The sequence below is a fragment of the Lontra canadensis genome, unplaced genomic scaffold (assembly GCF_010015895.1).
Source record: "Lontra canadensis isolate GAN:19392208 unplaced genomic scaffold, GSC_riverotter_1.0 scaffold30, whole genome shotgun sequence".
Lineage (NCBI taxonomy): Eukaryota > Metazoa > Chordata > Mammalia > Carnivora > Mustelidae > Lontra > Lontra canadensis.
Window position 1 is genome coordinate 7,451,008 of NW_022631024.1, and position 24,362 is coordinate 7,475,369.

Sequence of the window (24,362 nt, forward strand, 5' to 3'; positions counted from 1 at the left end):
CAACAAGGATTTGTTCTGAGACTCTGTCGAAGGCTTGCTGCACCACAGGAAGCTCAAAGAATCACTGGCTTCCTCTTCCCTGTCCTTTCCCTCCTCGGGCCGGCCCCATCACTGCCCCCACTTGGGTGGGGGAGAAAGCCTCCCCTCCCCAGGAGGCCTCCCTGGCAAGCTCAGCAATAGCCAGGAAAAGTCACTGCCCAATATCCCGAGACAACAAACAAAACCTGTTTCCTGAGTGCCTGTTAAATGCCAGGCTTTGAGCAAGGAGCTTAATTCATCTCATCTCTACTCCTCACCTAACTAAAAACGTTATGCACGGAGAGACAGCCTCCAGCGGCTGAGAATGCAGGTTCCACAGCCACAGCACCCAGCGTTCCTGCCTGTGCCACCCTGAGCAAGGGATTTGGCCACTCTGTGCCTGGGTCATTGTGGTTTTGGTTTTGTTTTTAAAAAGAATGATAAAAGTATTTACCTCACAGGCTTCCTGAAGGGATGAACTGAAAGGATGTGTGAAAAGGCTGAGAAGGGTGCCTCACACGTGGCAGGCCCCCCAGACACTGCTAGGACCACGGCTATTAGGACATCACTACTGCAAAGCAGACGTCACCAGCCTCCCTTGACGGATGAGGCCACAGAGGCTCAGAGAAGGGGACAAGGCCAATCAGTGACACAGCAAAGGGTCAACCAAGCGCGGGCTGGCAGTCATGCCAGCACCCTAAAACGCTGGCTGGTGCCTCCTGGGAAACAGAAGATGACTGAACCAACAAGGACATTTCAACTAAAATTCCGAATTTGGAGTCGGAAGACTCTTGTTTCGGTTCCAGCTCTACCACTGAGGACTAAGTTTCCCTCCCTCTCAGAGCTGTGTCCTCATCTGTATTTTGGACCTAGAATCTACACAGCCTTGTGGGGCCTGTGCGAACAACACAAACGCAAAAGACCACTCTGGGCTACAAAGTCCGCACTGGAGCATCTGCCTTCTGGATCCAGACACGCTCTGTGCTGCCATCCCTCCTCGGATCTAAGGAGAGCCAGGGTTCCAGGTGGAGGATGGGAGGTGGGCCAACAGACTTCAAAGACGGAGAACGAAGTAACCAGCGTCATTGAACACTGGCTGACTGTGGGCAGAAACTTCTAACATCTAGGAGACCGGAATTTTTAGCCAAGACACAGCCTGCCTCCCGGCATGGTCACAGGAAGCGCCTGAGAATAAGCAGGAGGGGTTCCATGCAGCGTCACCCTGAGAAGAGGCATTCGGTGGACACTGGGGTGACGTGGGATGGAGGCCAGGTACCAAGGACAGGGCTGCGTGGGCATGTCACGGCCTGCAAACCGGAACCCACTTTCAGGCTTAGCGCCGGTCAGGGGAGTCGCTTCCCCGCTCCAGGCCTCAGTTTCCTCCTCTGTAAAGTCAAGGGACCAAACTAGGTGAGAAGAAGAGCAGGGGCTTGAAGACCAGCAGCCGCAATTCAACTCCAAGCTCAAATTCGGACTAGTCCTTTCGTACTTCAGTGTCTGCGTCTGCAGGAACGGAGACAACGGCCGGGAGGCAGGGTGTGAGGGTACAAATTCTATACGCAGGGAGCCTCAGACAGGGCTGGAAGCCACGAGCTGCTCAGTAAGGGTGGCTCCCATTTCTGCTGAAACTCTGAAAGTTCAGGGGAAAAGGAACAAAATTCTGCCCTCGCCTCTCTTTTTTTTAAGATTTTATTTATTTATTTGACAGAGAGAGAGAGAGATCACAAGTAGGCAGAGAGGCAGGCAGAGAGAGAGGAGGAAGCAGGCTCCCCGCTGAGCAGAACCTGATGTGGGGCTTGATCCCAGGACCCTGGGACCATGACCTGAGCCGAAGACAGAGGCTTTAACCCACTGAGCCACCCAGGCACCCCTGCCTTTGCCTCTCTTAACCTGTGGTCAGAACACACTGGCCTCAGGGTTTCCAGACTTGCCTCTTCCAAATGCAGTATTTTCTTGGTTAGGAGATCCTCAACCTGCCGCACCTTCTTCTGGGCATCCTCTCTCACCCGCCGAACTTCGGAGCCACCCCCTTCGGCAAGGCTCTCAACTGCTTTGCTGAAAAAAGGGGCAAAGGTGTCAAATCCACGGGGGAACAGTCGGATGGGGATTTCAGCAGCCCCCAGTTTGTCCCTTCTCCCACACACCTGCGCTGTTGTTTTATTTAATTAGTATTTGTAATTCAAAAACACGATAGTGCAGTATATGAATGTTTCAAATCAATCAACATACACACCTTAAACTTCAATGTTATATGTCAATTATACCTCAGTTTAAAATACATATATGTAACCACAAATTAAGAAAGGAGAATTATCTATAATCTTACCAGTCAGAATAACCAAGTTAACATTTCAGCATACAGACATACAGACATTTTCTACAAAAAGAGAATCACGTATCTATGATCTGATTTTATCACATAATATACTGGGTCAATAAATATAAATCTATCATTTTTAAAGGCTACATATTAATTCACTGTGCAAAATATACTGTAATATATTAAATCAATCTCCAATTTTTTTATTGATGTACAGTTGACACACCTCAATCCCCTATTTTTAAAGCTTTCAGATGGAAAAAAAAAAACTTAGATTTCTAATTTTATATTATCTGAAAACATGTCTAAAGCACAGAGCCCACTGTAAAGTACCCAAATAAACATCAGTGTTATTATTTATTGTTTCACAAGCAATGTTATCATAAAATCATCCTTATATGTTTATTATCTAGTGATTTCCTCGGATCAATTCCTACAGAGGGAATCACTGGGTCAAAGGGTGAGCACACGTGTCAGACCTTTGATAGCTGTTGACCAATTTCCCACCAGGACATTTCCAACAAAGTACCCCTCCGCCAGTGGCGGGGAGCAGGGGGTCAGGTCTGACAAACCAACGTGAAAAGAAGTAGCACGCCCCAAAAATAAATCTGAGGGGTCAAGGGCTTTTATACATCAGCTTTTGCCAAACGGAGTGGGAAGCATTTTAAATACAGCACGATCTGTCTGCAAGCACCAGCTACCACTTGGGGCACGAGGACGGGACCCTACACAAGCAGCCCCCGCTCCGTAAAAATGCAGAGTTCGCACAGCGGGGACACCACGGAATATTGTGTCCAGTGGATGGGGAGGGGTGGGGATGACACACCAAAATCCGACACAGGACCACAACCACGGACGCCTTTCATTTTGGTTCTCCTCAAAAGAAAAATAAGTGTCAGATACGAATTTGTGAGACATATACTCAGAGCAGTTCTCATCAGATTTCTAAAATGACTGCAGGTTTCCAGAAGGCAGAATAATAAAGGAAATGGCTCCACCTAAAGCTGGTTTCTCAGAAAAACTGCCACAGAACAGATTTGGTCACCACCAGCCTCCCTGCCCTACTTTAGGGGTATATAAAATTTTCCCAACCAAGAGCCTTGTGATCAGACACTCACATGTACAGGCCCTGTGAATTTCGGACTGAGAACAATGGAAAGTCAAGAAGGCCACACTTGCTGCCCAACCATCAAACATGAGTTGCCTGCAAATACAGACCTTATTCATATCATGCTTCCTGTCACCAATAAGCCTTCAGAAGGCCCCAGTGTCGTGACATCATTTTAAAGGAATCCAATGCGAACAACTGAAAGAAAGAACGTGGGACTCTGAAGCTTGAACCAATTTGCTTCCAAAAGTAGACTCTACTATGTCCTCAGGGCGCCTCCGGGGAAATCACCTCCACACCTCAGTTTCCTCGGTGGAAGAATGACATGACTGCCTCTGAGAATTCACGTGCTAACCCCTGTGGGGGCCACATCACTGTGCCCCTTCCTCTCGGATCCGAGTGCCACCTGCTGTCCCTGAGGCCACCTGACAGGCCCTGCTGCGATGTTCTGAGAAGCCTCAGTCTACCCCTCTGAGCTGAGAACGGGTCATCCTCCGGCCAGAACTAAGGCCACCACTGCCACTTCCTAACGCCATGAAATGTCCTCGGCCACCACTCCCTCAGGTCATTTCTCCAGCAGTGCCGTCTGGAGTTCACGGGGATCCAGTCATTCCTATCTCTCCTCAAGACGTCTTACACATGGCTGAAGAATTCCAGACTAGCGGCTTTTCTTCCTGAGCCTCGGCCATGGGATGTTCCCAGTCCTGAATTCCCACTAACCACCAAGTGTTTTAGCCCTTGGGTTATACAGGGCCTCCTCTACAGAGCGGTTCCTTCTGCCCACCGGCCCCAACCCTCACCCCAACCCCTGCCCAGCAAGGGCAAGTACACCGTCTCCTTCCTGTCCGCCCAGATCGAACCTTGGTGTTTTACAGTTGGAATCATATACGTTGTCAAGAGGCAGGCTACAATTTTTAACAAGTACCAGTATTATTCAGTTTGTTTGCATTTTAGTTAGACCAATAAAATATATTCCCAATAATAAATGTTCCAACTTTTCATTTATCATCTTTGTATTTTACAGTTACTGTAGCAATAAAATTTATACTCAGCAGTACGGTGCAATTTTCCTCTACTAATGGAATTATTATTTTTGTTTGTGTTTTAAAGCTACAGAGATAAAATTTACTCCCGACAATATGTCTGCTTTTGTTTTTAATGTCCCCTTATTGGAACTGATAAATATAACAATGAAAAGCCAGCACACAAACATGTTTACTCCGCCACAGGCAGAGTGGGCTCCCAAGCCAGACCCATCCCAGCTCCGGTACCAACCTGGACAGGCCCCTGAACTCCTCTGAGCCCCCGTTTTCTCCACACTCAAATGGGAATCCCAGCTGCCTCACAGCATTGTTGTGAAACTGATAAAGTGTGTCAAGTGCCTGGCACAGGGTCTGGGGCAAAGTAGGATCTCAATAAATGCCAGCTCACTCCTCCTACCCTGTCTCTCCTTATAGAATCTGGGCCAACAGACGAGAGAGAGAGAGAATAAGGCCTAAGGTGAGGCAAAGGTAGGACAAAGTGGTCTAACCCAGCATTCCCCCTGATACAAAAAAGAACTTTCTATAAATACCACCCCCGCTACCCCCTTTTAACTGTCAACACTTCCCCTTGATTCTTTCCATTCTAATTATAGTTCTTGAGAATAAGCAGGGGCTTTTCCTGTGACAGGTCCCACATCTTCCACCCGCCCCCACCCTCCAAAAAAACAACCACCATGAAAGGGTAAAAGGGAGCTGACGGCATTAATAAAGGTTATTTTTCCACCACAAGAATGTGTCACACACACTTGGACGTGCTGGGCAGCGAGGGTAGAGGGAAAGGCACACTTCGCTGGGATGTGGCAGCCCCTGGGCTTGTCTGAGGGCGGGCAAGGCACACAAAGGCCCCACCAAGGAGGAACGGGCAAGAAGCCCCATGTTCCACTAAAGGAGAACAGGCTCTTGTCTTGGCTTTAGAAGAGACAGAGTCATGTTGGAGGCACAAGAATCACACACATGGAAAGAAAAAAAGAATACGAAACCAGGGCTGGACCAGAAGTTAGGGGCTTGTGTTCGAATCCCAGCCTCAATCACCCTGCTGAAGTGGTGTTCCTCACGGTCCTTCCCTTCTCCAGGCCAAAACCCCCGACTCTGCAAAGTGAGGTCTTCCTGCAGATCTGCCTAGCTCCCAGGCGGGTGGCGTGCAAGTGGACGCAAGAGTGTTTCATACACTGTAAAGTGCTGGGGTCCCTGGGTGCCTCAGTCGGTTCAGTGTCCCACTCTTGATTTCAGCTCAGGTCCTGCTCTCGGGGTTGAGACTGAGCCCTGTGCCAGGCTCCGTGCTGGGCATGAAGCCTGCTTGAGATGCTCTCTCTCCCTCTCTCTCTGCCCCTCCCCTGCCCCCCCCCTAAAAATACATACATAAATAAATAAACCAGCAACCAGCCAAGTGCTGCACACACACGGGAGTGAACTTCTACACCAGAGAAGCTCAGGAAGAGTCTGAGATGCAGGCTCCGGGCAGCCACGCGGGATTCAGCATGAGCCTCCGTGTCAGATAAGTGACAGGGAAGGCATCTAGACTGGGAGGGGACAGGAGGCAGAAGTGTCAGCCGGGCCAAAGCTAGAGCAGCAGGAACAGAACATTTTTAGTGCCTGTGAGCTTATGCCTGTGGGATAAAGAGCTGGTGGAGAGAGCTGGAACAGGTAAGTCATTGCAAACATTCTTAAAAACAGAGCTCAGGATCTTGGGCCCTAACCTAGGAGTCCTCCCTGACACGCCCTTCCCAGCCATTACCAAGCCCTGCTGATGCTGCTCACCAAAAGTCCTTCTAACCCACCCGTCCATCTCCGTCACTAGTCTCTCACCTGAACTCCTAGACTGGCCTCCTAATGGTCTCCCTGCCTCCCTTCGTGCTCTGTCGACAATCACTTCCCACTCAGCACCCACAGTGACCTCTACAAAACTAAACTCTCATTGTGTCCGCTGCTGGGAACCCGTGACTGCTTTCCATTTATCTTGGGATGATCTCTGCTGTGACCTCAAGACCCTCCAGAACAAGTCTGGGAGGCCCCCCAGACTTCCCGTATTTCCTCAGACCTGCAAGGGCACTGGCTCATTCCTACGGGCTCCTCGGGGCCCCTTCCTGGCCACAAGTCTCTGTTTGCAGGTCTGCTCCTCCTCTGGCAGCACCCGTTGCTCCTCTCATCTTTCTCACAGCTCTTTTCCCACTTCATATCCAAACGCTGACTGTTCCAAGTATCTTCTCGCCATCACCCCTTCTAGAACTTAAGCCCCATGTGTCTACCTGGATCGCCACTGCATCCCCAGGAACCTAGTCCCAGGGCAGCACACAACAGCTGCTTAGTAAATATTTTCTGGATAAATTAATAAAACCGATCAGACGCAAAAATGTCTGTTTGGGTGACTTGGGAACCTACGCACAGAAACACGTGCACGAGCCCTGAAACCATTCGGCCCTGTGTGTGGCACGGAAAAGAGCGCACCGTCCTCATGGGTTTGCGTTCCTACAGGTGCATGCCTGCAAACAAGTCCTAGCCATGACCTGCAGCAGGCAGGGACAAAAACAGACCAAGTTCAAACTCTCCTACTGGCTTCCGACTTGGTAAAGTCGATCTGACTTCCCGCCAGAGAGATGTTGTGCTTCAAAACGAAAACAAGAATAGCAGCGAAATAGCAACAGAAACCAAAAAAACAAAAACTTATCAATCTAGTTTACTTGTTCAATCACTCACTTATTCATTGACTTGTTCAGAAAATACCATGTGTGCAAGGCCACCATAACTCAGGGACCCTGGGAACCTCTAGTCTTAGAGCCAGCAGCAGCCCAGCTTCCAGCGGCCAGCGGCGCGGCAGTGAAAGGAATCACAGGGCCAGGCCCAGAGCAGTGCTGCTCCGTCCTAAACCGAAGGTGCCATGCTCCTGGCCCACCACATCCAGCAGGAGCTTGGCTCCCGTGACAGATGAGGCATTTTCACCTAAGCTTTCAGCCACATCCTTGGTGGGTCAACGCTGGGAAGTCTTGGTCCACGTTCACCAAGCAAAATTCTGTACATTTTGGGGTCCTGGACCCCCAGACGCCCTCTGTCCCTGTGCCTCCATGAGATTCCAGGCGTGCTATACACCTCCCCGGGCTCTGCTGAGCTGCTGACACGAGCGGAGGGCTCTGCAGACCCGCAGTATACAGCACAATTACGCGGTAAGCATTTATGAATAGATGATAACCAATCAAGTCATAGACTGCATTCTTTAAGCTGGACTTGTTGTTCAATCAATATTTAAATTAATTATGTGATTAACTGAAATAACAGTTTTCAAATGGTTAGTTTTAAGCAGGACACCTTTTTGAAACAAAATATTACAAGAAACCCCACTGTGCTGAACAGATACAGAAATGAGTTATTCTGAAAAAAGCCCGCCCCTCTGCCCCCCAGCCTCACTCAGGACCCTTGTGAGCCCCTCCAGCTTCCACAGCAATGAAAATGAATGAGCTACCGCTAGAATTCAGGACAGGGATGGATCTCATATATATGGTGCTGAAGAAGGAGGCCAGGCACAAAAGGGTGTGTGTACAGTGCACGATTCCATTCCTATAAAGTTCAGAAACAGGCAGAACTAAGCTGATGCTATCGGTGGTCAGCGCAGTGGTTATCCTGGTGGAGAAGGCTAAGTTCTGGGAGCACAAAGGTGACTCCCGGAGGACTGGTGATGTTCTGGTTTATCTGGATGGTGGCCCCATGGGTTGTGTTTGCTTACTGAAAAGTCATCACACTGTACCCTTAACATGGGATCGTTTTCACCATTATATTACACTTCAAAGTTTGTTGAAAAATAATTAAATAAAAACGAACATCTCCTCGGCGTCCTTGAGGCCCAGCGAGAGCAAACTGGCCTAGAAAGTGCATGGCTGTGTTCTACTGATCCACCCAGCCTTCGCCACCGGGACCCCAAGCGCCCTGCAAGCTGGTGACAGGACAACAGGTACTCACGAGGCTTTGATGAGCAGCTGCTCTCTCTCCTGGAGGTCCCGCTTCAGACTCTCTACTTCCACCTTGAGTTCAATGTTCTTCCAGTCAAGATCAGGAAAGAAAAGAAACAATGTAAAATGCGGAACACCAGAACGTCTGCAGTGGGGAAACTGCTTTCAGCACAGACTAACTTACATGATGCTTATAATAGGCAGATGCTAGATTCAAAACCTCATTAGCCTTAGGGCACAGGGAGAAGGGAATTATTAAACACTGGTGGTCTCACAAGAAAGCTCTGGGTTTCTCAAGACTTGGAACAATTATGTAAATTTTCCAAGCTTCTAACAGCCAGAGCATTCAAACACTGAGGCATAAATGTCATACAAGTGAGGCTGATTTAAAAATTGTTTGCCCTCCGCCAAGCAAATTTACAAGCAATTCTGCAGTTTGCTTTTACCATTCCAAGGCAATTACTTCTGGTTGTTTACAATCATGCTTGTGGGGGCTGTAGCAGTGGGAATGTGTTACAGCTTCAAAAAACAAAAAAACAAAAAAAAACACCACAACATGTGGATGGATAACTGGTAGGTCACATCACCGCCCATCATGTTCCAGTGTGAGATCTCATGATCTCATGGCTCATCCAAAGAGCCATGACTGCATGGGGCAAGCTGCCTATAAGGGACACCACGGTGCTCTCCAACCAACCACCCTCCTCTTAACGGACTGGAATGAGGGGAGTCACACATGGCCATGGGCTTCTAACTCACGCGGGAATCCAAAGACAGACTCTCTGGCAAAGAGACTGCAATGTGAGACAGCGGGGCAGGGTCGGGCCGCCCAAACTGGTCCACAAGTGTTTTGCAGACAGAATATCAGATGAACTCAAGTAGGAGAGACTGGGGTCTGAGTATGTAGTTTGCAACGGGGTTGCTATAAACCCAAGATTTCTCTGAGATCTTGCTCCTGTTTGGTTTTAATAATTCATAACAATTTTATATTCTACTCCATAATACATGCATATTATTTTAAATAAAAACCCCATTTCCAGGAAAATTTACCATCTCGGGGGACACACCTCCCACCTTTCTCCCAAGCAGCCCTGGGGGAACGAGGACCCCAGAATGAGAAGTCAGCAGGAATGAACACCAATCCATTAACGAGGACAGTGATTCAAACGCTGCCTCCCCTCTTTACCAGGAGGAAACTGTCCTAAGTCAGCAGCTGCTCGTGAATTCCTTCTGTCATGTCCCAGACATATCCCAATCACCTGGGACAGGCTGAGCATGGGGCTCAGCACTGGGGACACCATGGTAAACAAGGCAGACACAAGCCCTGGCTTCATGCTAGCATCAAACACAAACTGGAAGCACCAGCCTGTACTTGTCCTTGCAAGCACAAGTCCAGGAGGGAAGAAAGCAGAATGTGTCCTTTCAGGCCACTCAAGCGTCAAATGAATGACACAAGCCCACCTGACACAGGGGATGCGAGGAGCAAATGAGCTAACAGATGAGAAGGGCCTGGCAGACAGCGCTCAAGATTTTCTTCGCTGTCAACAACAAGAGCTGAACAAGTCATCTGTGAGGCCGAACTTTTTCTAAAAGAAGCTGATCTTCGAAGAAAGGATACTACATGCCAGTGCATTGGTCTTCAACTGCATTTTGTGAAAACCCTTCAGAAAGAGGGTTCCTTTTCTGCTCCAGAAAGGGCAGGGGGTTTCTGTGTGGGAACTGACACCAGATCTTCTAAACTGCTTTCTGATGAACTAACTAGCACCCAAGCCAGGGATCTAAAGGGATGGAGGGCTCATGTGTCCACTAGGCTATTTTTCTCAAGCCCAATCCCTCAAGTTATAAATTCATGCACGTGATAGGAAGTTTCCAAACCACAAATCAAGTCACACCGTACAAGCTGAAAATGGAATACCATTATAAAAAAGAATGAAGAAGCTCTCAAACCACGGTTAAGGAAAGATATCCAAGATAGTGTTAAGGAAAAATGCAAGGTGCAGAACAGGACATGCCTGCGTTTATGTAAAAAGGGGATTTATACAAACACACGCACACACATACACACACGCACGCTTGTATATACATAAAATTCCTCTGCATAAATAATTAATAATATCAGTTAGATCTGGGGAACTAGGAGACAAGGGTGGATGAAAGTCTTTTTAGTGTATTCCTCTGATGCTTTTTGAATTTCGAACCATGTACTTACCCAAAAACTTGAAATAAAAGTGCAGTTAAATCAGGTCATCTATTCAAGCCATGTAAAAAGAAGAAAGGCTAAACAGCATAGGACAATAAGGTCAGCAGGCCTATGTGCAAAATCCACCTCTCATAGTAGCTATGTGACACCAAGCAAGTTACTGATCTTCCCTGAATGTCAGTGTCCTTTTCTGTAAGATGAGGATAATCTCCACTGCACAGGGCTGTCCTGACAATTAAAATAAGATGATGAATGTATCAACGCCCAGGACAGTGCCTGACTGAACAAGCAACTAACACAATTTGGCTCCCTATCGCCCAGAAGTATGTAACCGTACTTACATAGAAAATGTTTTAGGCTATTGGTCTTTCCTTCAAATTGCGATTGCATCTTCACTCCCTTCCAGAAAAGGAGACATTCTCCCTGCCTTTCCACCCCCACACTACAGAAAAAAGAAAACCGTCTTAAGGGACAAGGGGGCTTTTCAATTCTTGGAAAAGCTCAGAAGCACAATACGATCCCTCTTCAAGAAAAGCTCATTTAAGTTCATCCGCTGAAACTCAAGGAGAGGTCCTTTTCTCCCTCCAAAAGTTTCCACTGGTCCGAACTTCAGAGGAGAAAAGATGGACCAATTCCCAGGCCGAGGGCTAATCTACTAGAGAAAGCCAAAAACTGGGCACTGAAATATTGCTCGTGCTCATGTCTTTTCACGAAAGCCAAGTTCTGTTTTCCACTCTCAGGCGGAGGCCCCCAGGTCAAGACTTTAGAAGGGAACAGACGTTTTTCTGACAGTTTACAGCAAGCACACAAGGAATCCAGAAGAGTCACAGCACAGAAAACTGACAGTCCTAAGTCCGGGCTGCCAGGGGAAGCTCGGTAAGACAAGGATGACAATTGTCAAGCACTGACTGTGTGCTGGGGCTCTTCGTCTGTCATCTCATTCTAATCCACACCAACAACTCTGTGACAGAGGGATGATCACTTCCCCCTGAAAGCAAGCCCAGGGAGCTGAGGTGTCCTGCCTATGGTCGCACGGGTTAGTTGGTAACAGCAGTTACCAGCAATCTGCAATTCCAAAGACATTCCACCACTTCACTGCTTTTGCCTAAATTATAAATAATTAAGAAAAGGCAATGGAGAGAAAGACAGTAAATCAGAATTCAGATTTTAAAACGAGAGAAAAGATTCCCTTAAAACTAATCTTGTACCTCTTTGCTTAATATTAAGGTCATCCTATTGTCTTTATGCTGCCCATAATCAATTCAAATTAAATGAAAGCAGCTCTGTCTATTCAGGCTCACTCTGAGCACAAATATTAATCAAATTTCTGCTGGGAAGGACTATGAGCAAAGACACTGGGGGTGGTGGTGAGAAGTGGGACCTCACAGTTTTATAGACGTGCTCGGTGGGGCCGTCAAATTCCTGTTGCATTCTTTCCTCCAGGAAATAGATGCGGAGCTTTAGATTAAAGTTTTCTTTCTTCAATTCAGTGATTTGCTGGAAAATAAGCACAGAAGGGTTATCGAAAGCAAGCTCTAAAGCATGGTACCTGCATTAACCCCCACAGGTCCTAAGGCCTGAGGCCTAAGGATTTAATGTTGGGATTTAAATGTTAAATCCTACAGAAAACTTCCCTCTGCCGCAGCTGTACCAACCTAGGAGTAAGTCGTTCCCACGAGCCAAATTTAAGACAAGCTGAGCCCTGGAATGATACTGACAGGAAAGAATTCATGTCTCCACATTGGTAATAAGTAAGGAAAGAAAGGAAAAGAAAATAGAAAGAGGCAAATCTCTTCTTTACAAAAGAAATCCAGTAAATAAATGTACAAGGATAAAAGGAAAAGAAGACCACCATTCTACAACCACTACAACCATTCTACAACCACTACAGTAAGAGCTGATTCAGGCAAGACTCACCAGCACTGAAAGCATCAGATAAAAGATCACTGGAGAGCACGATACTCACCCAGCTTCAAGATACTGCCCCCAAAATGACGTATTAATTACAAAAGGAAAAGCTACCATTACTATTTATGTATTTATTTTAAAATTTACTTATTTGAGAGAGACATAAAACATGAGCATGCATGGGGAGAGGAGGGGGAAGGAGAGAATCTCAAGCAGACTCCCCGCTGAGCACAGAGCCCATCAGAGGGCTCGATCCCACAACCCTGTGATCACAACCTGAGCTGAAATCAAGAGCCAGATGGCTTAACAGACTGAGCCACCTGGAGGCCCTGGTACTGGTACAATTTAGAAATCCAGTAGACACCACCTCAATCAAGGGAATATATTAAATATCACCGGTAGTGGGACAAACTGACATGCCGTGCCTCCTGAAATAAATCACTGAAAGCAGCAACTTCATTTAAAATGTTCCTGCCCACAACTTTGAGCCTGCACTCAATTAAGGAGTCCGCCAGACAAAGCCAAATATAAGGATATTAGCAAAATAACAAGACTGAACTCTTCAAAAATCTTTTTTTTTAAGATTTTTATTTATCTCTTTGACAGAGAGAGATAGCAGGAGAGGGACACAAGCAGGGGAGTGGGAGAGGGAGAAACAAGTTTCCCGCTGAGCAGGGAGCCTGATGTGGGGCTCGATCCCAGGACCCCGGCATCATGACCTGAGCCAAAGCCAGATGCTTAACAACTGAGCCATCCAGGTGCCCCTTCAAAAATCTTAACAACAATCTTAAGGCAAAAATGGTTGGGGAATTCTTTTTAATAAATAGAAGTAATGGAGGCATGATTACTAAGTGCAATGAAAACATACAATAAATCTTGAATTTAAAAAAAAAAAGAAAGAAAAAGAAAAAGAAAAAAGCTCCATGAGGCCAAGTGGGGGAATCCGAGCAACAACTTTGTATTAGGTAATAGTATTATGATTTTGCAGGAGAATGTCCTAAGTAAGAAATACATGTTCTGTACTTAAGGATGCTGTCATGATGTCTGCACTTAACTCTAACAAGTAAGAAGGAAGAGAAAAAGAGAAGAAAGCAAATGAAGCAAAATATTAATTGATGAACCTAGACATAGTATATATGGTTGGTTGTTGGGCAATTTTGCAACTTTTCCATAGGTACACTTTGCTTGTTCATGGATATGCCCACAGATATCATGGGTCGTAAAACAAACTTACAAATTTAAATAACTGAAATCAAACCATGTTCTCTGACCATAATAAACTTGAGCTAGAAATCAATAACAAAGAAAATGGAAAATCCCCAAATACTTGGAAATTAAATAACACATTTCTAAACAATCCATGGGTCAGAGAGGAAGTCTCACAGGAAATCAGAAAATATTTTGAATTAAATCAAAATGCAAATATATCAAAATTTGTAGAATGCAGTTAAAGTGGTGATTGGGGAAAATTTATATGATTAAATGTGTTAGAAAATAAGAAAGGTTTCAAATCAACAATCTAAGCTTCTACCTTAAGAAACTATAATAAGAGCAAAAAAGCCCCAAGCAAGCAAAATGACAGATATACTAAACATAAGAGCAGAAAATAATAAAATGGAAAGCAGAAAGATAACAGAAAAAAAGCCTACTTGAAAAGATGGTTCTTTCAAATGATCAATGAAATTGACAGACATCTGGCAAGACTGGCGAAGAAAAAAAGAGAAGACATAAGTTACCAATATCGAAGAACAAAAGAGAGGTTATCACTACAGTTCCCACAGCAGAGGGATAGTAAGAGAAAAATGCATACAACTCTATGCACATAAATTGGACAACTTGGATGAAATAACACAACTCTGTGAAAAGCACAAATTATCAAAATTCACCAAAGAAGCAACAGATAGCCAGAATAGTCTTGTATCTATTTTAAAAATTGAATTTGTAATTAAAACCCTTCCAGGAAAGATAATTCTGAAACAAGATGATTTCAGTAGCAATTTCTATCAAATATTTAAAGAAGAAATCATACCATTTCTACACAATTTCTTCCAGAAAACAGAAGGTAAGGGAACTTCCCCACTTTGTTTTATGAGGGCAACATTACCCCAATACCAATACCAGACAAATGAATATAGATGGAAAATCCTCAACTAAATTTTAGCAAATTGAAAAAGCAGATTAATACATCATGAGTGGGATTTATCCCAGGAATATAAGGCTAATTCAACATTCAAAAGGCAATCCATGTAATCCACCAGACTAAAAAACTAAGAAGAAAAAATATATAATCATATCAACAGATGCAGAAAAAGCATCTGACAAAACCCAACAAGCCACTCAAGATAAATACTCGGCAAACTAGGAATTAAAGGAAACTTCTTTAATCTGCTAAAGAGCATCTACAAAAAAAAAAAACCCATACATCTACAAACAACATATTTAATTAAAGATGAAAAGCAATGCTACTTCCCTAACACTGGGAACAAGGAAAGGATATCCACTCTCACAATTCCTATTCAGCATTGCATTTGAAGTCCTAGACAGTGTAATAAGGCGAGGGAAAAGGAATAAAAGGCATCCAGTTTGGAAAGGAAGAAATAAACCCCATCCTTATCTGACGGCAATATGATTATCTATGTAGAAAATCGCAAGGAAGCTACAAAAAAGATCCCAGAATTCCTGAGCTTAGCAAAGTCAATATGCAAATACCAAGCGTATTTCAATAAACTAGAAACAAAAAACTGGAAACTGAACTTTTTTAAATACCATTTTAGAGTACCTCCAAAAAAATGTAAATTTATAAATATAAATCTGATAAAACATTATGTATGCTTAAAACCACAAAATGCTGAAGAAATCAAGAACCTAAATAAGTGAAGAGATTTACCAAATTCATGGATTGGAAGACAATATAATAAAGATGTCAATTCTCTCCAAACTGATCTATAGATTTAACATAATCCCAATCAAAATGCCCACAGGATTTCTGGTAGGTAGAAACAAGCTGATTATAAAATTTATATGGAACAGTAAAAGAGCTAGATGGGTGAAAACAACTTTGAAAAAGAATCCAATCAAGCAGACTACATAAATAGGCCCATACAATTACAGCTAATTGATTTTTGACAAAGCTGCTATTAACCTTAAAAAGAAACTGCCAGTTCTTCCACCAGCAAAAGATGGGTTTATTCAGAAATAGCAGAGAATTGCAATCCATGACAAGCAAGCTGTGGCAAAACCAGAGCCAGTCCAGAGAACAGAGGCAAGAAATGCTGTTTTACACAGGAAAGGGATAAGTTGGGAAGGGCTGAAAAGTCCACTGGGGTAAACTGGGAGCTGTAAGTATGGCGGCTTCTCCCTGGATGACAGTCTCTCATTGGCTGGGCTGTTGCGGGGCATAAGAAACCTTCCTTCCTCCTGCTGGGATAGTAAGTACCTAGGAGCAAGGAGCTTCTCCTCCTGCCGGCTCAGAGACTGACAAGTGACAGGGCTGAAAGCTCCCTCTGCTGGCCTCTAACTCCATTCTAAACAAGGTTTTCCTTTTACTATTTTTCACAGTGCAAATACAATTCAATGGAGAAAGGCTAGTCTTTTCATTTTCAGCAAATGCCATAGGAACAACCGGACATCAATCTACAAAATAATAAATCTGATCTGATGATTAGACATCTATTTGCCAAAAAAAAAAAAAAAATGAGCCTCAACCTATCATACCTTAAATAAGAGTTAAATTAGATCATAGATCTAAATGTAAAATATAAAATTATCTAACTTTTAGAAGAATACATGGGAGAAATCATTGGGACCCAGAGCTAGGCAGAGATCTCATCTAACACCCCAAAGCCATGATCCACTTTAAAAAAATTTTTGATCAATAAATTGAGCTTTGTCAGAATCTAACATTTGCTTTGAAAAACAGTGTTAAGAAAATGATTAGACAAGCTACCTACTGGGAGAAAATATATGCAAATCACAAATCCAACATAGGAACTGTATCTAGAATACATAAATAACTCCCAAAATGTAATTATAAGAAAACCATGTAATTAAAAAGAAAAAAAAAATAGGCCAAAATTTTTCAAAAGGAACTTCACAGAAGAAGACATACAGATGACAAAAAATCACAAGAAAAGATTTTCAACATCTTCAGTCATTAGGAAAACAGAAATTAAAACTACGGTGAGTTTTAGTACCTGTTAAAAATGGCTAAAAAAATTTTTTTTAATTGAGAACACCAAATGCTGCTGAAGATATGGAGCAAATGGGATCTTCAAACTCTGCCGATGGGAACACAAAATGGCACAACCACTCTGCATAAGAGTTCGGCAGTTCCTTATACCTCCTCCCCACCAAAAAAAAAAAAAAATCTACACTTAGCACATGACTCAGCAATTCCAGTCCTAGGTACTTACCCTAGAGGAATGAAAACCTACATTCACCCAAAAACCTGTACACAAATGTTTACGACAGCTTTAATAGGAGCCACCAAAACCTGGAAAGAACCCAATGTTCTTCAAAGGGTGAATATATAAAGTGTGTATCTGTATGATGGACTAATACTCAGTAACTATGATACAAACAACAACATGAATGAATTTCAAAGACCTTACGGTAAGGGAATGAAGTCAGCCTCAAAAGATTATGTTACTGTATGATGCCATTTATAAGACATCTGGAAAAAGCAAAATTATAGGGACTGAGACCAGAGCATTAGTTGCCAGAGGTTTGGGGTAAAGAGAGGGCTTGACCATAAAGAGACAATGCAAGGGAATTTTTTGGCATTATGGAATGTTCTGTATTCTAATTGTGGTGATGGTTATATTAGCCTAAAACTGTACAGACATATACCCAAAAAAAACACATATTTATATGTTTTATACATATATATGTGTATTTTGATTATGACAGCTTACAAGGGAGTACACGCTTGTCACAACTCATCCAACACTTAAAACTGGTGAATTTTGCTCATTTTAATTATATTTCAATAAAGTTGATTTTAAAAGAACTAAAATGAAATACAGTAAAATAGTAATAGCTGTACTCGAATGTTAATACATCTCCGGGGGGTGGGGGAGGGGTCCAGCATTTTAAAAAAATAATTGGTAAGAGCATATAATACTTTTCAATAAATATTTTTTGGACAGGGCGCCTGGGTGGCTCAGGGGGTTAAGCCACTGCCTTTGGCTCGGGTCGTGATCCCAGGGTCCTGGGATCAAGTCCCGCATTGGGCTCTCTGCTTCGGCGGGGAGCCTGCTTCCCCCTCTCTCTCTCTACCCGCCTCTCTGCTTACTTGTCCTCTCGGTCTGTCAAATAAATAAAATCTTAGAAATAAATATATATATATATATATATATATTTCGGACTGGATAAAAGACAACGTTAAGCAGAGTCTGCATCAAACTGTCTGTCCTTGGCCCTCCAGTTAACACTTACATTTTCTGTTTTGTCACTAACGAGAACAGCATAAGAAACAATTGGTAAGTTCATTAAAGCCTCCCTTTAAGTGTTTTAAGGAAACAGCACATAAAACATTCAAACAAAAAAGTCTACCCCACCAGATGCTTCCTATAAAGAGAAGCCTTATTCTATTACACAGCTAGCAATAAAATATTTATGGAGGTTGCTTAGAACACCTGTATTGTACACATTGCTACAATTCTTAACTATACTTGAAAGAATATTTGTCCTATTTATAGGTAAAGGAGTTTTAAACAAAACAAGAGAAAGGTAAATCAGCCTTGACAAGGTTAATACAAAGCCCAGACAGGCTCAAGTGAACACAATCAACTAGAGGCACCATCTTTCCCACAACAACGCCAGCCCTGTTCTCCACTTAATACCACTTCCCCCGTGAGATTTTCCCTGACTAGCCCCGTTACACTGGACTGGGGACCCTTCTACATGCTTCCACATACCCTCTGCTTTCTTTACAATAGCAGTTATCACACTGCATTGCCCCAGCTGGTAACCTGCTTTTCTAACCACACCATCTCCAGAAGATTGGGAGCTACACTCACCTTGTACGTTCTAGTCAGAAACTTAAGAGACAGTTACTAAATACCCAATGGCTGCATGGCTGGCTGGCTGGACACATTTAGGGAGTTCTTGGGGCATCTGGGTGGCTCAGTCAGTTGAGCATCAGACTCGGTTTCAGCTGCAATCATGATCTCAGCGTGGTGGGATGGAGCCCTGTGTTGGGCTTCACGCTCATTGGGGAGTCTGCTTGAGATTCTCGCTCCTTCTCCCCCTGCCCATCCCCCACTTACGTGTGCACACAGGTGAGCACGCATGCAAGCTCTCTCTACATATATATAAGAAGAAGAATTTCTTGAAGGCAATATGATACAAGAAGAGTCCCAAAGGCTTCAGATTCAGATCTGGTTCCCATCACACCACTGATTTTTGATCATCACTCTTAGAATTAAACTCCCTGCCATGGGTTCTGAGACTTGTATGATCTGACCACCCCGCCTCCTCTCCAGCCTCATTATCATCCTGTCCCTCACGCACCGTGTTCTCACTTCACTGGCCTTCTTTCTGGTCCTCAAATGCACCAAACCCATCTGCCGCCTGGTTCTCCGGGCAGTACTTGGTGGCCGCTTCAGTCCCGTGCTCTCATCTCAGTTCAGAGGCCCATCCTAACCCCCCCATCAAAAGTGGCCCCCATCTCTACAACCTCCACCTCGTGACTCTTGAACACAGAACTCTTAATTTTCTTGCTAGAACTCTTTGCAATCTGTACTCATTTATTTACACATCTATTATTCATTATCACTCTGAGTATAGGACTATATTCTACTTCTGGAGGACAGGGACATCGGCTATCTGCTCACGGCTGTTTCCCTTGAGGTGTCAGCACGGTATCTGGAACAGTGGTGTTGCATCAACATTTATTAAAGGAGTGAATAAACAGATGAGTGAATACAATCCAGACCACCCTGTTAGGTGTATGACCACAGTCAAGTTCATTTTTCTGTGTGCCTCCGTTCCTTTTTATAGATTACAGGAATACCTATCTCAGAGACTGATTATAGGATTAAAAGAAATTAATTAGAATTTTTGGTATTGTATCTAGCATGACATAAGGACTTAAAATATATTAATAATCTTCTCATTTGTATTTTTCCCTTTAAGAGAATCAAATTCAATAAGAAGTCGGAAAAAAAAAAAAAAAAAAAAAAAAAAACCTTGAGCTGGAAAAACTGAAAACAGCTTACCATATAGTAGGAATAAACACCCCCAAAATAAAACCCACCAAATATGACTTAGAAACTTAATGCTGAAACATAAGCTAATACATGAGCTGTACTTTGCCACATCCCGGCCCTTGGAACCCCAGGACTGTGGAACTGCAGTCATCTGAAATGAGAAACCTCCCAACATGATGATGGGTGGTGCTTTCCAAAGCTGGAAAGAGGCCCCAGCTCAGCAGCAGGACAGACTCTGAAGGAGCTGCTGTCACTCTGGCTTCCTCCCACTCCCCGTCAAAAGCTTGCCTGGCCTAGAGCTCCATCAGGAAGGGAAGAAAAACAAAAGCCAACAACATAAAAAAGAACCAGGGCAACTCCACCCAGGCCCACCTCTACTGAAATCTGAGCAAGGCACCTAACTCTGGTGATCAATTTCAGTGGCCTGCAAGAGTCTGGGCCCTCAGAGCTGAAGCTCACCCACCAGGTCATCTTTGAATTCAAGGCAGCAAGGGCAAAGAGCAAGGCCCTTCAAAGACAAAAGGGCTCTTTTCTCGGGTCACTGGAAAAAGACTGACCTCCCAATGCTACCACATGTGAGCCATGTGACCTTGGGAAAATTATTTAACATCTTTGAGCCACTGCTGGCTCATCCATAAATAAGGATAAAAATCAGTTACCTCATGGGAGTGTTGTGACAATGATATGAGTTACCTGGCAGGCAAAAAACAGAGGACAGCTTTCAAAGGAACCCATGTCTCACTCAAGCCCTCGATAAACAGATCTTTGGGCCATCATCAGTTTTTCTATGCTCTTTGAAAGTCCAAAAACTGTTAGACCACTCACCTAAACATCACAAAAACCATGACCTCTTGCTGCCCAAAGTTCACCTCTGCTCAAAAATACAACATGTGAGATCATTCTACCAGCAGCAGCTAAGCGAGGTTAGTAAAATGAGAAGGACACTTTGGAATAGGTTTCTGATTCCAATTCTCTCCCTCGTGTCCTCAAATCACGAAAACCGTTACTAGGCAAACATCTGTTTATTCAGAAACAATACTGTAGCCATAATAGAATTTAAAAACTGAGCCCCAAACAACACTTGGAATATAACTACATTACAAAACCAATCTTTTTATGTTCTTTTCAGCCTGCTGGTCTGTCGTACGTATTTTTTATGTTGTTTCAGAATTATTCATCATTATCAGGTGAGATAACCGCCCTAGGTTCCACTGCACTGGCTCATAGCCAACTACTCAGCCATTCCTCTACTGAGAGATTATGGTTTCAGTGGGTCCCCTGGAAAGCAGACAGGCTTTACTATCAAAAAGACCAGTTTTAAATTTGCCTCTTGTAGTTTCTCAACACACCACGCTCACAGGCAAGTCACGTGAGCTCTCCAACCTCATCTGTGAAACACCTTCCTCGAGAGCTTGTTGCAAGACAAAGAGATAAAAAATGTAAAATACAATTCCCTTGTTTCTAATTCTTCACAATGGTACACAATGTGGCAACAAACAGCTTCACACACAGAGCTTTTTCCTTCCATTGGGTTGTTTCCTAGGACAAACTTCCCCAAAACAGATTACTGGGCTCAAGAGTAATACTATTTTTATGACTATCAAAATCTCTTTCCAAGTGGCCTTCAAAAAGATTGTAAAAATTTACACTGCCCAGCCCGCCATCTGGCCGGGTTCTGGAGGGCACGGGCAGGACGTGCAGAGGTGTGAGAACATACAGCATTCAATCTGGTAAGCAGGAGGCCAAGGACGAGCCGTAAGCAAGGGTGAACCCTGCACTTAACACTGACCAGACAGCCCACCAGCCACAAGTCAAACTTGAGTCCCACAGCCCTTGGTGCCGGCAAGTCCCCTCTGGAACACAGCCAGCACCAAGGACAGCAGCCACAACACCCACTTGGCTGGCTACAGACCATCCTGAACCACGTCCACGGACCCACCTCCCACACAGTTCTTGGTCTCCTACCTTGCTCGAATCACACCCCTTGTTCTCCCTTCTTAGCCTCACCTGCCTGCATTACTGATTGCTCTACTATAACCCAGCGTGGCCCCACCCCAATCACAAACTCCAGCCTGCTCCAACTACCAGTCTTAGCCACTGTCTCAACAACAGCCGCCGCCCCCGCAGGGTGAAGACCTGCGGCCCCAGGAGCTGTCCTGGCGTCCGTTAACTTCATCTCCATCACAACCACACGTGACAGAAGTTATTTACCCATCTCACAGACAAAGCAACCAAAATTTACAGATCTGGTTTCTTATATAAGGTCATACATTCATTTAGTTAACAGATATTTATCGAGCGCCCACCAACCTGTTAGGTTTTCTGAGAACCAGGGAGAGAGTAGAGAAGACACACGTTAAGCAAGTACATAAATAAAACACATAATTACAAACAATTGTAAGATCCAGAGTGGAAAAGGCCAGGTGCTGAGTGCCTGCTATCAGAGAGAATAATGGGGGTCTCTAGCAATTTGGGGAAGGAGTTAGGGACAGCCTGTCTAACGAGGTCACATTAAAACTGAGACATGAAGGGCAGGGGCCTGCCATTCAAGGAGAGGGAGAAAGGGGATTCCAGGCAGAGGGAGGAGCACGTGAGAAGGCCCTACCCACATGGGTTAGTGAGAGCAGCCCATGCGGCCGAGCACAGGGCCTAAGGGAGACAGGCAGGTGCTGACCTCAGCAGCGCAGGACGAGCCCATCACACAGGGCAGGGTCTTGTGGACCATGGCGAGAAGTTAAGGATTTCATTCCAAGATCAAAAAAATTTGCTTCCCCCTCTCTCTCTGCCTGCCTCTCTGCCTACTTGTGATCTCTCTCTCTCTGTCAAATAAATAAATAAAACCTTTAAAAAAAAAAAAAAGAGTGAAAAATTAGAAACCACCTGGGATGACCCACAGGAAGAGATTATGTGAACTACGTTTCAAGCCCTCCCTTTTAATACAAGTCTTTGTGAACGACTGGTCATTAAATAATACTATCCACTGTATTTCTTTTTTAAAGATTTTTTTTAAATTTATTTGACAGATCACAAGTAGGCAGAGAGGCAGGCAGAGAGAGAGAGGAAGAGGAGGCAGGCTCCCTGCTGAGCAGAGAGCCCGATGCGGGACTCGATCCCAGGACCCTGAGCCAAAGGCAGAGGCTTTAACCACTGAGCCACCCAGGCGCCCCGACTATCCACTGTATTAACAGAAATTGAAAGCTACCCATGTCATTCTCTGTCTAGAAGTCACAGAAAAAGCCAGAATTCAACCTTTCCATGTACAGATAAAGATAGCAACATGAACTGGTATGCTGATCCAGGTTCTGGGCCTTCCCTAATCACCCGAAAAATTCTGAGAGCGAGAGAGAAAAATCGATTGACTCTAACATCCAGAACAGGTCTCACCACAACAGCATAATCCTTTCCTAAATGCTGCCTCTGCCAGGCCTCCTCGGGTCAGGAGCTCCCACTACACTGTCAGCTAGAAAGGACCGGTGAGACAGGCTCCTACTGAAGACCAAACTGACTGGACAGCCTCCTCCCCTAAGGCCTGCCCTACCGGTGAGTACAGCCTCAGCTAATGAGGCTCTGAGACAAGAGACCACCAGTTGAAAGACCCAAAAGAAGGAAAGTGGCTTTCACATGCTGGGGTGAGGAAAGGTCTGCCCGTGTAGACCTGCTTCCCAGCCTGGGTAAGTCTGTGCCCTCCCTGGGCTGCAGAGCGCCTGGAACTCCCCCAGATCTGGGACCCTGCCCGCTTTCTGACCCCTCCTGACCACATCCCGGGCTCCAGCATCACCCGCGCAGCAGCCCTTCACCGACAGCCCACCACCAGGCTGGCTGCTCCCTCCTCACAGCACCAACCCCAGGGGCTTTTAAAAGCACAATTCTGGTCATTTCCCTCCCAGATTAACACGCACCACCAGCAACCTTTCATCCTCAAGACAAAGGTCAACCAAAGCAGTCTAACACACAAGACCCCCGACCCCTGCCTTCTTTGGTGGGCTCACTTGTCTCAGGACCCCGGACATGGCCCCCTTCCAGACAGAGGGAGCTTACAATCCCCTAAAGTCCTTGCGCCCAGCACTCCTGTGCTGCCCTTGCCCACGTTGAGTCCCTGTGCCTGGGATGCTCTCCTGGTCCTCTCACCTTGGCTAATGCCTCCTTGTCCCTGATGACCCAACTGGAGGAATGCTTCCTCCAGGGAGGCTTCCCTGAATCCCCCAGGCCAGGTTCAGAGCCCTCCTCTGTGCCCCACAGCACTCTGTACTTACCTCTGTCACTGCACTATTTCCCTATCCATCTCCCCAACCAGCCTGTGAACCTCCTGACAGGGATGCTTACCTGGTCCTGGTCTTAATCTACTGCAGACTCCCTAGTCCCGGGCACACAGCCTGGCACAGAGCATATATTCAAAATATCTATCAATGAATCGATGAACTCTGAACAAAACCAGGAGGCTGAGATCTTGCTAGACATTAGCTAACAGACCCTGATGCTCAGTTTCCCAGCCTCTGAGACGAGCATAAGAGGAAGCCTGAGTGTCCCTTTAAATCAAAAGTATTAGGAAGCCTGAGTTTCCCTTTAAATCAAAAGTATTCCAGCCCTTCCTTAATATGCATGCTAACTTTAAAATT

General features: G+C 44.9%; 1 protein-coding gene across 5 annotated transcripts in view; it reads right to left on the bottom strand.

Annotated features, from left to right (window-relative positions):
- CDK5RAP2 (CDK5 regulatory subunit associated protein 2) overlaps nucleotides 1-24,362 on the bottom strand; it is a 167,907-nt gene that overhangs the window by 126,955 nt on the left and 16,590 nt on the right. For 4 of the 5 annotated variants that reach the window (XM_032865728.1, XM_032865727.1, XM_032865726.1 and 1 more), the window contains exons 4-6: nucleotides 12,014-12,124; nucleotides 8,438-8,514; nucleotides 1,950-2,073 (exon numbers count right to left, since the gene is read on the bottom strand). In XM_032865728.1, the coding sequence (XP_032721619.1) occupies nucleotides 1,950-2,073; nucleotides 8,438-8,514; nucleotides 12,014-12,124 (312 nt within the window). The remainder of the gene's footprint in view (nucleotides 1-1,949; nucleotides 2,074-8,437; nucleotides 8,515-12,013; nucleotides 12,125-24,362) is intronic. The other variant, XM_032865725.1, reaches the window with a different exon arrangement.